Source organism: Mustela putorius, unplaced genomic scaffold (assembly GCF_011764305.1).
Source record: "Mustela putorius furo isolate JIRA1106 unplaced genomic scaffold, ASM1176430v1.1 tig00000127_pilon_pilon_pilon, whole genome shotgun sequence".
Lineage (NCBI taxonomy): Eukaryota > Metazoa > Chordata > Mammalia > Carnivora > Mustelidae > Mustela > Mustela putorius.
Window position 1 is genome coordinate 2,898,439 of NW_025421288.1, and position 16,660 is coordinate 2,915,098.

The 16,660-nt window shown below is 37.1% G+C and overlaps 3 protein-coding genes across 3 annotated transcripts; all 3 read right to left on the bottom strand.

Annotated features, from left to right (window-relative positions):
• Nucleotides 1-283: 283 nt before the first annotated feature.
• LOC101684449 (olfactory receptor 5F1-like) lies at nt 284-1,228 on the bottom strand. The gene has a single exon (XM_004781689.2). It carries the CDS (start codon nt 1,226-1,228, stop codon nt 284-286), a length of 945 nt encoding a protein of 314 aa, XP_004781746.2.
• A 6,240-nt stretch (nt 1,229-7,468) lies between these two features.
• On the bottom strand, nt 7,469-8,312 carry LOC123388532 (olfactory receptor 5F1-like). The gene is given in 2 exon segments (XM_045068279.1): nt 7,469-7,507; nt 7,509-8,312. Coding segments are annotated over 2 exon segments (843 nt in total).
• Nucleotides 8,313-15,816: 7,504 nt separating this feature from the next.
• LOC101684155 (olfactory receptor 5F1-like) lies at nt 15,817-16,660 on the bottom strand. Its single transcript, XM_004781688.2, is given in 2 exon segments — nt 15,817-15,855; nt 15,857-16,660. Coding segments are annotated over 2 exon segments (843 nt in total).

Below are 16,660 nucleotides of genomic sequence, written 5' to 3' on the forward strand. Positions count from 1 at the left end.
TCGTGTGATATTAGGACTTTTGATTCTAAATACTGTGTCTCTTTCATTCTCTAACCAATATTTCATTAGAAATAATTTGAGAAAACCCAGCAAAAATAGACAATAATTACATGAAATCCCTGAGTCCATATATAAGACTGGTGAATCATTTATACATAAATGGGTCCCTGCACTCGAGAATTAACAGAAAGCAATTACTTAGAAATATCCTAATGAAAACTGTAGGATTCAATCAACTTAGAAAATTCATTTAACACCTAGTTCAGAAAATTTACCAAGCATATCAGAGAAAGGAAGGGAACCTTGTCCTGGTAGTTACATTCCATAAAGCTTTCTTCACTTCCTTATTCCTGAGGCTGTAGATCAGAGGATTCAGCATGGGGATCACCACCGTGTAGAACACAGAAGCCACTTTGTCCTGATCCAGGGAGTAGCTGGAACTAGGTCTCAGATAGGTATAGATGGCAGTGGCATAGAACAGAGTTATAGCTGTCAGGTGGGACCCACAGGTTGAGAGGGCTTTGCGCCTCCCTTCCCCTGAATACATACGGAAGATAGAAAAGAGAACATAGGAGTAGGAGGTGAGGATGACCAGCAAAGCCCCAACCATATTCACACCAGCAAAGGTGGAAAAGATGCTTTCATTTAGGTGTGTGTCTGAACATGAGAGCCTAAAAAGTGGAGGGCTGTCACAGAAGAAATGATGGATGACATTGGAACTGCAGAATGACAAGCTGCTCACATAACTTGTGTTAACCATGGAGTTCAAGAATCCTGCTGTAAAAGCCCCTGCTGCCATTTTGAGGCAGACAGTCCTGGACATGACCAGGGAGTAAAGTAGAGGGTTGCATATGGCCACATAACGGTCATAGGCCATTAACCCGAACAGGATGCACTCAGTTGTGGCCAAGGCGATGAAAAAGTAGAGTTGCAGAAAGCAGCCAGCAAAGGAGATGGTTTTCTCCTCTGATAACAGATCCACCAGCATCTTAGGGGTGATGGTGGAGGAGTAACTAACATCCACAAAGGACAGGTTAGCCAGGAAGAAATACATGGGTGTGTGAAGTCGGGAATCAATCCTGATTAAGAGGATCATCCCAACATTCCCCAGAACTGTAAGTGTGTAAATCACCAGAAAAAGCAAAAAGAGGACCATCTGTAGCTCCATTGTGTCTGCTAATCCCAATAGGATGAACTCGGTCGGTGAAGAGTGGTTTCTTCTGGTCATTAGTTGCACATATAGTATGCTTAAACTTGCAGTAGGTGTAAATATTTTCCTCTCCTAAGTTTATAAGAAATAGAAATGTTCATGAGGTCATTCACCCATGGGGGAAAAGCACAATCTAGGATAATACAACACAGTAAATTGAGTGATGGAAGAAGAGGAAATTGGGCGACAAATAGACCTGCCTTTGAATTTAATGAACAAGTGTCTGAACTGAATCAAGATTGGGGAATCTCTCAACTCACTAGTGCAGGACCACACACTCCCATTCAGTTTCCCAAAAGCTACTTACATGATTCTATTGTCTCGGTACAATCTATGTCCAAATGAAAGGATAAAAATATCCTTGCTGACAACTCTCTCATTCACTGAGCAGGTATGTGAGTTTAGCTCTATTTTTTTTTCCTTTCCATTTATCCTCAAAACCACTCTGAATATTCTTCAACTCTAAAATTCATGCATTCTTTTCCAGAAATCACTCGTGAGTACTTTAAGCAGCCACCATACTGACCAACTCTAATAATCAGTATTTAGACTCCTATCATATATTTTAAAAATGATTTTCTTATGTTTTAAAAGTCATCCCAAAATCTGTTCTGATTACAAAGTTCACTTCCAAATAACATGCTTAGCAGGAGACATGCAACCTGTCCAACTCAGTGAGTTACAGCACAAAATCCTGATCACTTTCTTCCCAGTGTCTTACCTGGGGAGTCTAGGATTTTCTTTTTTTATGAGATGTTCTCCAATCAAATGGAGTTTACAGAAAAAGGAAGAAAATTTCATTTTTAAAAGTAAATTAAATGTAGGCATTCAATTTACTTTTTTGTAAACATTTGAAATGGCTTGTGAGTAAATACACATTGCCACACTTTTATTTTGTTTTCATAAGGATGAATGAATAACCATGGGACTAGATTATAGGTAATTGTGAGTCAGACCTCTAGAGATAGACACTCCAGTCTCAAAAGTACACAGTATATGATCACAGGTAGATATATGGAATCAAACATTATATGGGGTTTGCATCACAAAGTAATTCCTGATCTCTTTGTTACTTTAAAAAAGTCTTAAGGGAAGTAAAAAAAAAAATTAAGTAACAATACTTATAATTGGTTGTTGATACTGCTTCTCCCTTTCTATTTTTAGCTTATCCCAAATGGATACAAAATCCAGTTCCAGGGGTGCCTGGGTAGCTCAGTGGGTTAAGCCTCTGCCTTCAGCTCTGGACATGATCCCGGGGTCCTGGGATTGAGCCCAACATCGGGCTCCCTGCTCAGCAGGGAGCCTGCTTCCCTTCCTCTCTCTCTGCCTGCCTCTCTGTCTACTTGTGATCTCTCTCTGTCAAATAAATAAATAAAAATCTTTATTTAATAAAAGAAAAAAAAAGAAGAAGAAAATCCAGTACCAAATTATTTTTCTTCCTTTGTTATTTTAGTAATTGAAAAAACATTCTTTTTGTTTCCTTTGTGTGAAATTGCGTTTTTGCGTGTGTGTGTGTGTGTGTGTGTGTGTGTGTGCTTGGACACACACACAATCCTTTGAGTAAGTGTATGTCTCCATTCAACTCTCTCTTGAGTGAAATAAATGAGAAGGAGAAACGAACTTAAGTGCACAATATTTAAGGAAATACTAAACCCTGGGCAAATAATACAATGGATAAGAAAATGAACTCATGTTTTTATGATTTCAGAATTGTGTTAGATTTTGAAAATATTGCCTATGATTCTGTACGTAGAAGGGGATGAAATGACAGATTTTCCAGAATTACATACAAGGAAATCTAGGTGAAAAAAACTCATATGGGGGTTCATATGCATGGAGAGCCTATTTGCATTGAGAACTCAAAACATATAGCTCTTTTCCATTTAAATCTTCAGTTAATTCTCCCTGCCAGCCTTTGAGGTTGACATTATTATTTTATGCATTTTGCAACTGAAATTTCAGATAATTAAGTGACTTTTCAATAGACAAACTGTTAGAAAGTGGGAGAATCAACTGGAACACAATCTTAGCAGAAGAAAATAATACCCAGATACCTAATTTCCTTGTCCCGTCCCCTTTTATCCTAGTCACTTATATACACATACATGTTAATGTGAGTGTGTGTGCACATCTTCTATTAAATACCTATTTGTTGTTTACAACTGTACACTTCTTATTTTCAATAGAGCAATAAAAATTACACTGTGTATGTTAGTTTACATTTAACAAACTAAATCAAAATAAATTATTTGAATGCTCAGATTAAACTCTCTGTACACATTTTTTTCTGCCTAAATGCACGACTTCATCTTCTAATAACATCGTCTCTTTCTCTTATGCTGTGTTTTTGGATGTGTGTGATTGTTGATATTGATTTCTTCCAAATTGCTTGCTTTATTTTTTCAACTTTGTGATACTAACAGGTTTTGTAAGCTAGCCTCTCTTGGCCTCACCTAATCACTGATGAAAATCCTGGCCAAAACAAAGTCTAAATGCATACAATTTAAACATCTTTCATTAATTTTAGCAAATAAATTACTCAAAAATCATTAAATAAGACAATATTTTGGTTGACAACTATATATTTGGATAATGAATTTGAATTAAAATTAAACCAAAACAAAAGAATGAGGGAAACAGAAAAAGAGAAAAGCAATGACATAGTGTATCAAAGAGGCAAAAACACTATTAAATTCATGAAGAAGAGTTTAGTAAATATTGCCATGGACTTAAGACAAAAGAGAATGATAAATCACCACTCTATATAATAATGAGAAGTCTCAATGTTTTTGTAGTTTAAATTTATCTTGAGTTACATAAATATATATAATAATTGTACATTTTTACATAAATGCAATAAACAATAAATGAGAAATTAGGATAATTTAAAATATTTTATAAATAGTTTTGATTAAAGAAATAATCAAAATGTACATAAGAAACATGTGTTCATCTTTGTCGTGTTCCTGATCTCATAGGGAAGGCTGTCAGCTTTTCCCCATTAAGGATGATATTCACTGTGGGTTTCTCATGATAGATTTTATAACGTTGAGGAATGTTCCCTTTATCCCTATACTTTGAAAGGATTTTATTCAGGAATGTATGCTGTGTGGCAGGACATAAAATCAATTTATAGAAATCAGTTGCTATCATATACCCTAACAATGAAAATATAGAAAGGGATATTAGAGAATTGAATCCATTTATTATAGCACCAAGAACCATAAGATATCTAGGAATAAACCTAACTGAAGAGATAAAAGACCTGTACTTGAGGAACTATAGAAAACACTCATGAAAGAAAGTGAAGAAGACACAAAAAGATGGAAGAGCATTTCATGCTCATGGATCAGAAGAATAAATATTGTTAAAATGTCTATACTGCCTAGAGAATCTATACTTTCAATGACATCCAGATCAAAATTTCACCAGCATTTTTCAAAGAGCTGGAACAAATAATCCTAAAATTTGTATGGAACCATAGAGACCCTGAATTGTTAAGGAAATGTTGAAAAAGAAAAACAAAACTTGGGACATCATGTTGTCTGATTTCAGGCATTACTACAAAGCTGTGATCATCAAGACAGCATGGTACTGGCACAAAAACAGATGCATAGACCAGTGGAACAGAGTAGAGAGCTGAGATGTGGACCCTTGACTCTACAGTAAAATAATCTTTGACAAAGCAGGAAAAAATATACAGTGGAAAAAAGACATTCTTTTCAATAAATGGGTCTGGGAAAATTGAACAGCTATATATAAAAGTATAAAACTCGACCATTCTCTTACATCATATAAAGATAAACTAGACCTGAACATGAGGCAGGAATCTATCAAAATCCTAGAGGAGAACATAGGCAGTAACCTCTTCAACACTGGCCACAGCAACTGCTTTCAAGACATGTCCCCAAAGGCAAAGGAAACAAAACCGAAAACAAACTTTTGGGACTGACTTCGTCAAGATCAAAAGTTTCTCCACAGCGAAGGAAATAGTGAACAAAACAAAGAGGCACCCCACAGAATGGGAGGAGATAATTGCAAATGACACTACAGACAAAGGGCTGATATCTAAGATCTATAAAGAACTCCTCAACACACACAAAACAGATAGTCACATCAAAAAATGGGCAGAAGACATGAACAGACACTTCTCCAATGAAGACATACAAATGGCTAACAGTCACATGAAAAAATGTTCATTGTCATTAGCCATCAAGGAGATTAAAATCAAAACCACATTGAGATTCCACCTTATATCACTTAGAATGGCCAAAATCAACAAGACAGTAAACAATAAGTGTTGGAGAGGATGTGGAGAAAGGGGAACCCTCTTACACTGTTGGTGGGAATGCAATTTAGTGCGGCCACTTTGGAAAACAGTGTGGAGATTTCTTAAGAAATTAAAAATAGAGCTACCCTATGACCCTGCAATTGCACTACTGGGTATTTACCCCAAACATACAGATATAGTGAACACTGAATCCCGATGTTCATAGCAGCAATGGTCACAGTTGCCAAACTGTGGGAATAGCCAAAATGCCCTTCAACAACAATATGGTCCATATATACAATGGAGTATTATACCTCCATCAGAAAGGGTGAATACCTAACTTTTGTATCAACATGGACACAACTGGAAGAGATTATGTTGAGTGAAATAAGTGAAGAAGAGAGAGTCAATTAACATATGGTTTCATTTACTTGTGGAGCATAAGAAATAACATGGAAGACATTGGGAGATGGAGAGGATAAGTGAATTGGTGGAAATCGGAGGGGGAGACAAACCATAAGAGACTGTGGACTCTGAGAAACAAACTGAGGGCTTTGGAGGTGAGGGGGTGGGGGTAAGATGAGCCTGGTGGTGGGCATTAAAGAGGGCACATATTGCATGGAGCACTGGGTGTGGTGCATAAACAATGAATTTTGGAACACTGAAAAAAAAATAAAATTCAAACCAAAAAAAAAAAAAAAAGGAAAGAAATGTGTTCAAAGAATTTAAAAAAGCATACGAGGTAATTACTTAATTATTGTTCTCAAAGTTGCAATTACCTGTAGACTCTGTCAAGGAGATTCAGTAATTTTGGAGAGGTTAATTAGAGAGCAGAGAACATAACCTCAAATAGGATATGTCTAAAACCCAAATCTCAGAATAACTGAATTTTATCTTCCATTATTTTTATTTGTAGGTTTTAAAAGAAATTAAAGCATTGAATGAGAGGAATATAATATTAGTATTTACTTGTGAAATATCTCAGTCTGATCTATGAATCTGTTAAATACCCAGGACAGAGAAAAGAAAGAATCCAGTCAAGGAGCCTCCAGCTGATACAGAAGGATGTGAGGAAACCGCCACTTAGTCAAAGAGCAAATTATGTCTATGACAAGCTGATCATTATCTGCAGGGTGTCCAGGGCCAGATAACCACCGTGGACCAGGTGAGTGAGAGTATGGCTGATGGTTGCATAGAAAAAACCAATGACTTCACGAACACCTGTCTGGGCAAGTTCACTTACGTGGGTCATAGGAAACATTGGAATACATTTTGAACATCTTTGTGACAGGAAACAATGCATGTAATATCTACATACCACAGGACATGGACATCACTACCTCTATCATGTGCAACTTCAGTGGAAAGGGTGAATGCCATGGGGAATTTCTGCCAAAAACTATATGTGTTTCTGTCTCCTGTGAAAGCTTTGGTATCCATCAGTTTCTAAATAGCCAAATCCCTGTAACTAAATTAAATTTATTTGCAAATGATAAACAATTTTTGAGCAGAAAATCCATGAGTTTATTCTAAAGAATATAAATTAGATAATACACTGAACATTGACCTATGCCTTTGCAACCATGTACAGATTAAACTTTGCCACAGTTAAATGTGTATGTGGTTTTCTGTTTATGTGTCAGGCAGGGAAAGAGAAAGGGAGAAAAGGCTTAGAAAGTTTTGAAGTGAAAAATAGTTGAGTATGGAAGGATTACATGAAGATTTTATGGCCTTATATAACTAGTAATTTACCTTATGCCTCACTGTTACATATATTTGAATATTGTAGACTAATTACTCAGAAAATATTCTAAAGAAAAACTGTAGTCTTGAAGCAGCCTTCAAAAGACAGGTTACTCTGTTTTGTTCAGAAATTCAACTGAACCACCATAGAAATGTAGAACTCCTTGTCCTGGTAGTTACATTCCATAAAGCTTTCTTTACTTCCTTATTCCTGAGGCTGTAGATCAGAGGATTCAGCATGGGGATCACCACTGTGTAGAACACAGAAGCCACTTTGTCCTGATCCAGGGAGTAGCTGGAACTAGGTCTCAGATAGGTATAGATGGCAGTGGCATAGAACAGAGTTATAGCTGTCAGGTGGGACCCACAGGTTGAGAGGGCTTTGCGCCTCCCTTCCCCTGAATGCATACGGAAGATAGAAAAGAGAATGTAGGAGTAGGTGGTGAGGATGACCAGCAGACTTCCCACGATATTCACACCAGCAAATGTGGAAAAGATGCTTTCATTTAGGTGTGTGTCTGAACATGAGAGCCTAAAAAGTGGAGGGCTGTCACAGAAGAAATGATGGATGACATTGGAACTGCAGAATGACAAGCTGCTCACATAACTTGTGTTAACCATGGAGTTCAAGAATCCTGCTGTAAAAGCCCCTGCTGCCATTTTGAGGCAGACAGTCCTGGACATGACCAGGGAGTAAAGTAGAGGGTTGCATATGGCCACATAACGGTCATAGGCCATTAACCCGAACAGGATGCACTCAGTTGTGGCCAAGGTGATGAAAAAGTAGAGTTGCAGAAAGCAGCCAGCAAAGGAGATGGTTTTCTCCTCTGATAACATGTCCACCAGCATCTTAGGGGTGATGGTGGAAGAGTAACTAACATCCACAAAGGACAGGTTAGCCAGGAAGAAATACATGGGTGTGTGAAGTCGGGAATTAGTCCTGATTAAGAGGATCATCCCAACATTCCCCAGAACTGTATGTGTGTAAATCACCAGAAAAAGCAAAAAGAGGACCATCTGTAGTTCCATCGTGTCTGCTAATCCCAACAGGATGAACTCGGTCGGTGAAGAGTGGTTTCTTCTGGTCATTAGTTGCACATATAGTATGCTTAAACTTGCAGTAGGTGTAAATATTTTCCTCTCCTAAGTTTATAAGAAATAGAAATGTTCATGAGGTCATTCACCCATGGAGTAAAGCACAATCTTGGATAATACAACACAGTAAATTGAGTGATGAAGGAAGAGGAAATTGGGCGACAAAAAGACCTGCCTTTGAATTTAATGAACAAGTGTCTGAACTGAATCAAGATTGGGGAATCTCTCAACTCACTAGTGCAGGACCACACACTCCCATTCAGTTTCCCAAAAGCTACTTACATGATTCTATTGTCTCGGTACAATCTTTGTCCAAATAAATGATAAAAATATCCTTGCTGACTTCTCTTCATTCACTGAGCAGGTATGTGAGTTTAGCTCTATTTTTTTTTTTCCTTTCCATTTATCCTCAAAACCACTCTGAATATTCTTCAACTCTAAAATTCATGCATTCCTTTCCAGAAATCACTCATGAGTACTTTAAGCAGCCACCATACTGACCAACGCTAATAATCAGTATTTAGACTCCTATCATATATTTTAAAAATGATTTTCTTATGTTTTAAAAGTCATCCCAAAATCTGTTCTGATTACAAAGTTCACTTCTAAATAACATCCTTAACAGGAGACTTGCAACCTGTCCAACTCAGTGAGTTACTGCACAAAATCCTGATCACTTTCTTCCCAGTGTCTTACCTGGGGAGTCTAGGATTTTCTTTTTTTATGAGATGTTCTCCAATCCAATGGAGTTTACAGAAAAGGAAGAAAATTTCATTTTTAAAAGTAAATTAAATATAGTAGGCATTCAATTTACTTTTTTGTAAACATTTGAAATGGCTTGTGAGTAAATACACATTGCCACACTTTTATTTTGTTTTCATAAGGATGAATGAATAACCATGGGACTAGATTATAGGTAATTGTGAGTCAGACCTCTAGAGATAGACACTCCAGTCTCAAAAGTACACAGTATGTGATCACAGGTAGATATATGGAATCAAACATTATATGGGGTTTGCATCACAAAGTAATTCCTGATCTCTTTGTTACTTTAAAACAGTCTTAAGGGAAGTAAAAAAAAAAATTAAGTAATAATACTTATAATTGGTTGTTGATACTGCTTCTCCCTCTCTATTTTTAGCTTAATGGATACAAAATCCAGTACCAGGGGCGCCTGGGTGGCTCAGTGGGTTAAGCCTCTGCCTTCAGCTCAGGTCATGATCCTGGGTCCTGGGATTGAGCCCACCATAGGGCTCTCTGCTCAGCAGGGAGCCTGCTTCCCTTCCTCTCTCTCTGCCTGCCTCTCTGCCTACTTGTAATCTCTCTCTGTCAAATAAATAAATAGTAATCTTTATTTTTTTTTAAAAAAAGAAGAAAATCCAGTACCAAATTATTTTTCTTCGTTATTTTAGTAATTGAAAAAAAAAAATTCTGTTTCCTTTTGTGTGAAATTGTGTTTGTGTGTGTGTGTGTGTGTGTGCATGGACACACACACACACACACATCCTTTGTCTGAGTAAGTGTATCTCTCATTCAACTCTCTCTTGAGTGAAATTAATGAGAAGGAGAAACTAACTTAAGTGCGCAATATTTAAAGAATACTAAACCTTGGGCAAATAATACAATGGATAAGAGAATGAACTCATGTTTTTGTGATTTTAGACTGGTGTTAAATTTTGAAAATATTGCCCATGACTCTGTACCTAGAAGGGGGTGAAATGACAGATTTTCCAGATCTACATACAAGAAAATCTAGGTGAAATAAACCTCATATGGGGGTTCATATGCATGGAGAGCCTATTTGCATTGAGAACTCAAAACATATAGATAGCTCTTTTCCATTTAAATCTTCAGTTAATTCTCCCTGCCAGTCTTTGAGGTTGACATTATTATTTTATGCATTTTGCAACTGAAATTTCAGATAATTAAATGATTTTTCAATAGACAAACTGTTAGAAAGTGGGAGAATCAACTGGAACACAATCTTAGCAGAAGAAAATAATACCCAGATACCTAATTTCCTTGTCCCGTCCCCTTTTATCCTAGTCACTTATATACACATACATGTATAGTGTGTGTGTGTGTGTGTGCACATCTTCTATTAAATACCTATTTGTTGTTTACAACTGTACATTTCTTATTTTCAAGAGAGCAATAAAAATTACATTGGGCATGTTAGTTTACATTTAACAAACTAAATCAAAATAAATTGAGTGCTCAGATTAAACTCTCTGTACACATTTATTTCTGCCTAAATGCAGGACTTCATCTTCTAATAACATCATCCCATTCTCTTATGCTGTGTTTTTGGATGTGTGTGATTGTTGATACTGATTTTCATTTCTTCCAAATTGCTTGCTTTTTTTTTTTTCAACTTTGTGATGCTAACAGGTTTTGTAAGCTAGCCTCTCTTGGCCTCACCTAATCACTGATGAAGATCCTGGCCAAAACAGTCTAAATGCATACAATTTAAACATCTTTCATTAATTTTAGCAAATAAATTACTCAAAAATCATTAAATAAGACAATATTTTGGTTGACAACTATATTTGGATAATGAATTTGAATTAAAATTAAACCAAAACAAAAGAATGAGGGAGACAGAAAAAGAGAAAAGCAATGACATAGTGTATCAAAGAGGCAAAAACACTATTACATTCATGAAGAAGAGTTTAGTAAATATTGCCAAGGACTTAGGACAAAAGAGATAAAGAGATAAGAGATAAAGAGATAAATCACCACTCTATATAATAATGAGGAGACTCAAGGTTTTTGTAGTTTAAATTTATTTTGAGTTACATAAATATATATAATAATTGTACATTTTTACATAAATGCAATAAACAATAAATGAGAGATTAGGATATTTAAAATATTTTTATAAATAGTTTGATTAAAGAAATAATCAAAATGTACATAAGAAACATGTGTTCATCTTTGTCGTGTTCCTGATCTCAAAGGCAAGGCTGTCAGCTTTTCCCCATTAAGGATGATATTCATTGTGGGTTTCTGGAAAATTGTATAACGTTGAGGAATGTTCTCTCTATCCCTATACTTTGAAGGGTTTTTATTCAGGAATGGATGTTGTGTATCCGGACATAAAATCTATGTATAGAAATCAGTTGCTTTCTTAAACCCTAACAATGAAAATATAGAAAGGGAAATTAGAGAATTGATTCCATTTACTATAGCACCAAGAACCATAAGATATCTAGGAATAAACCTAACTGAGGGGATAGAAGACCTGTACTTGAGGAACTATAGAAAACACTCATGAAAGAAAGTGAAAAAGACACAAAAAGATGGAAGAGCATTTAATGCTCATGGATCAGAAGAATAAACATTGTTAAAATGTCTATACTGCCTAGAGCAATCAATAATTTCAATGACATCCAGATCAAAATTCCACCAGCATTTTTCAAAGAGCTGGAACAATTAATCCTAAAATTTGTATGGAACCATAGAGACCCTGAATTGTTAAGGAAATGTTGAAAAAGAAAAACAAAACTTGGGACATCGTGTTGTCTAATTTCAGGCTTTACTACAAAGCTGTGATCATCAAGACAGCATGGTACTGGCACAAAAACAGATGCATAGACCAGTGGAACAAAGTAGAAAGCCAATAATGGACCCTAACTCTATGGTAAAATAATCTTTGACAAAGCAGGGAAAAATATACAGTGGAAAAAAGACATTCTTTTCAATAAATGGGGCTGGGAAATTTGGACAGCTATATATAAAAGTATAAAACTCGACCATTCTCTTAAATCATATACAAAGATAAACTAGAAATGGATTAAAGACCTGAACATGAGGCAGGAATCTATCAAAATCCTAGAGGAGAACATAGGCAGTAACCTCTTCAACACTGGCCACAGCAACTGCTTTCAAGACATGTCCCCAAAGGCAAAGGAAACAAAACCGAAAACAAACTTTTGGGACTTCATCAAGATCAAAAGTTTCTCCACAGCAAAGAAAATAGAGAACAAAACAAAGAGGCACCCCACAGAATGGGAGGAGATAATTGCAAATGACACTACAGACAAAGGGCTGATATCTAAGATCTATAAAGAACTCCTCAAACTCAACACACACAAAACAGATAGTCACATCAAAAAATGGGGAATGCAAGCTGGTGCAGCCACTCTGGAAAACAGCATGGAGGTTCCTCAAAATGTTGAAAATAAAACTCCCTATGACCCAGCAATTGCACTATTGGGTATTTACCCTAAAGATACAAATGTAGTGATCCAAAGGGACACATGCACCCGAATGTTTATAGCAGCAATGTCCACAATAGCCAAACTATGGAAAGAACCTAGATGTCCATCAACAGATGAATGGATCACGAAGATGTGGTATATATACACAATGGAATACTATGCAGCCATCAAAAGAAATGAAATCTTGCCATTTGCAACAACATGGATGGAACTAGAGCATATCATGCTTAGCGAAATAAGTCAAGCAGAGAAAGACAACTATCATATGATCTCCCTGATATGAGGAAGTGGTGATGCAACATGGAGGCTTAAGTGGGTAGAAGAAGAATAAATGAAACAAGATGGGATTGGGAGGGAGACAAACCATAAGTGACTCTTAATCTCACAAAACAAACTGAGGGTTGCCGGGGGGAGGGGGTTTGGGAGAAGGGGGTGGGATTATGGACATTGGGGAGGGTATGTGATTTGGTGAGTGCTGTGAAGTGTGTAAACCTGGTGATTCACAGACCTGTACCCCTGGGGATAAAAATATATGTTTATAAAAAATAAAAAATTAAAAAAAGTCAAAAAAAAATGGGCAGAAGACATGAACAGACACTTCTCCAATGAAGACATACAAATGGCTAACAGTCACATGAAAAAATGTTCATTTTCATTAGCCATCAAGGAGATTAAAATCAAAACCACATTGAGATTCCACCTTATATCACTTAGAATGGCCAAAATCAACAAGACAGTAAACAATAAGTGTTGGAGAGGATGTGGAGAAAGGGGAACCCTCTTACACTGTTGGTGGGAATGCAATTTAGTGCGGCCACTTTGGAAAACTGTGGAGATTCCTTAAGAAATTAAAAATAGAGCTACCCTATGACCCTGCAATTGCACTACTGGGTATTTACCCCAAACATACAGATATAGTGAACACTGAATCCCAATGTTCATAACAGCAATGGTCACAGTTGCCAAACTGTGGGAATAGCCAAAATGCCCTTCAACAACAATATGGTCCATATATACAATGGAGTATTAGACCTCCATCAGAAAGGGTGAATACCTAACTTTTGTATCAACATGGACACAACTGGAAGAGATTATGTTGAGTGAAATAAGTGAAGAAGAGAGATTCAATTAACATATGGTTTCACTTACTTGTGGAGCATAAGGAATAACATGGAAGACATTGGGAGATGGAGAGGATAAGTGAGTTGGGGGAAATCGGAGGGGGAGACAAACCATAAGAGACTGTGGACTCTGAGAAACAATCTGAGGGTTTTGGAGGGGAGGGGCCGGGAGGTAAGATGAGCCTGGTGGTGGGCATTAAAGAGGACACATATTGCATGGAGCATTGGGTGTGGTGGATAAACAATGAATTTTGGAACACTGAAAAAAAAAATAAAATTCAAACTATTAAAAAAAAAAAAAGAAAGAAAGAAAAAGAAATGTGTTCAGGGACGCCTGGGTGGCTCAGTTGGTTGGACGACCTCCTTCGGCTCAGGTCTTGATCCTGGAGTCCCAGGATTGAGTCCCGCATCTGGTTCCCAGCCCCATGGGGAGTCTGCTTCTCCCTCTGACCTTCTCCTCGCTCATGCTCTCTCTCACTGTCTCTCTCTCAAATAAATAAATAAATAAAATCTTTTTTTTTTAAAAAAAAAAGAAGTGTATTCAAAGAATTAAAAAAAGCAAAGCAAGGTAATTATTTAATTATTGTTCTCAAAGTTGGACTGTAGACTCTGTCAAGGAGATTCAGTAATTTTGGAGAGGTTAATTAGAGAGCAGAGAACATAACCTCAAATAGGATATGTCTAAAACCCAAATCTCAGAATAACTCTTTCATTATTTCTATTTGTAGGTTTTTTTTTTTTTTTTTTTTTTTGACAATGATCAAATGGGATTTATCCCCAGGATGCAAGGATAATTTAACATAAGCAAATCAATAACTGTGACACACCACTTTAATAGAATTAAGGAAAAATCATTTGATTATTTCAGTATATACAAAAAATTTTTTTTTTTTTAATTTTTTATTTTTTATAAACATATATTTTTATCCCCAGGGGTACAGGTCTGTGAATCACCAGGTTTACACACTTCACAGCACTCACCAAATCACATACCCTCCCCAATGTCCATAATCCCACCCCCTTCTCCCAAACCCCCTCCCCCCGGCAACCCTCAGTTTGTTTTGTGAGATTAAGAGTCTATTTGTAGGTTTTAAAAGAAATTAAAGCACTGGATGAGAGGGATATAATATTAGTATTTACTTGTGAAATATCTCAGTCTGATCTATGAATCTGTTAAATACCCAGGACAGAGAAAAGAAAGAATCCAGTCAAGAAGCCTCCAGCTTGTGCAGAAGAATGTGAGAAAACCACCACTTAAACAAAGAGCAAATTATGTCTATGACAAGCTGATCATTATCTGCAGGGTGTGCAGGGCCAGGTAACCACCGTGGACCAGGCGAGTGAGAGTATGGCTGATGGTTGCATAGAAAATACCAATGACTTCATGAACACCTGTCTGGACAAGTTCACTTAACGTGGATCATAGGAAACATTGGAATACATTTTGAATATCTTTGTGACAGTAAACAATGCATGTAATATCTACATACCACAGGACATGGACATCACTACCTCTATCATGTGCAACTTCAGTGGAAAGGGTGAATGCCATGGGGAATTTCTGCCAAAAACTATATGTGTTTCTGTCTCCTGTGCAAGCTTTGGTATCCATCAGTTTCTAAATAACCAAATCCCTGTAGCTAAATTAAATTTATTTGCAAATGATAAACAATTTTTGAGCAGAAAATCCATGAGTTTATTCTAAAGAATATAAATTAGATAATACACTGAACATTGACCTATGCCTTTTGCACCATGCACAGATTAAACTTTGCCACAGTTAAATGTGGTTTTCAGTTTATGTGTCAGGCAGGGAGAGAGAAAGGGAGGGAAGGCTTGGAAATTTTTGAAGAGAAAACAAGTTGAGTATGTAAGGTTTACTTGAAGATTCTATGGCCATATATAACTAGTAATTTACCTTATGCCTCACTGTTACATATATTTGAATATTATAGACTAATTACTCAGAAAATATTCTAAAGAAAAACTGTAGCCTTGAAGCAGCCTTCAAAAGACAGGTTACTCTGTTTTGTTCAGAAATTCAACTGAACCACCACAGAAATGTAGAACTCCTTGTCCTGGTAGTTACATTCCATAAAGCTTTCTTCACTTCCTTATTCCTGAGGCTGTAGATCAGAGGATTCAGCATAGGGGTCACCACCGTGTAGAACACTGAAGCCACTTTGTCCTGATCCAGGGAGTAGCTGGAACTAGGTCTCAGATAGGTATAGATGGCAGTGGCATAGAACAGAGTTATAGCTGTCAGGTGGGACCCACAGGTTGAGAGGGCTTTGCGCCTCCCTTCCCCTGAATGCATACGGAAGATAGAAAAGAGAATGTAGGAGTAGGTGGTGAGGATGACCAGCAGACTTCCCACGATATTCACACCAGCAAATGTGGAAATGATGCTTCCATTTAGGTGTGTGTCTGAACATGAGAGCCTAAAAAGTGGAGGGCTGTCACAGAAGAAATGATGGATGACATTGGAACTGCAGAATGACAAGCTGCTCACATAATTTGTGTTAACCATGGAGTTCAAGAATCCTGCTGTAAAAGCCCCTGCTGCCATTTTGAGGCAGACAGTCCTGGACATGACCAGGGAGTAAAGTAGAGGGTTGCATATGGCCACATAACGGTCATAGGCCATTAACCCGAAAAGGATGCATTCAGTCGTGGCCATGGTGATGAAAAAGTAGAGTTGCAGAAAGCAGCCAGCAAAGGAGATGGTTTTCTCCTCTGATAACATGTCCACCAGCATCTTAGGGGTGATGGTGGAAGAGTAACTAACATCCACAAAGGACAGGTTAGCCAGGAAGAAATACATGGGTGTGTGAAGTCGGGAATTAGTCCTGATTAAGAGGATCATCCCAACATTCCCCAGAACTGTAAGTGTGTAAATCACCAGAAAAAGCAAAAAGAGGACCATCTGTAGCTCCATTGTGTCTGCTAATCCCAACAGGATGAACTCGGTCGGTGAAGAGTGGTTTCTTCTGGTCAT

Excerpts from the sequence above, each read along its gene's own strand:
- LOC101684449 (XM_004781689.2), bottom strand. The coding sequence starts at position 1,228 with ATGACCAGAAGAAACCACTCTTCACCGACCGAGTTCATCCTATTGGGA.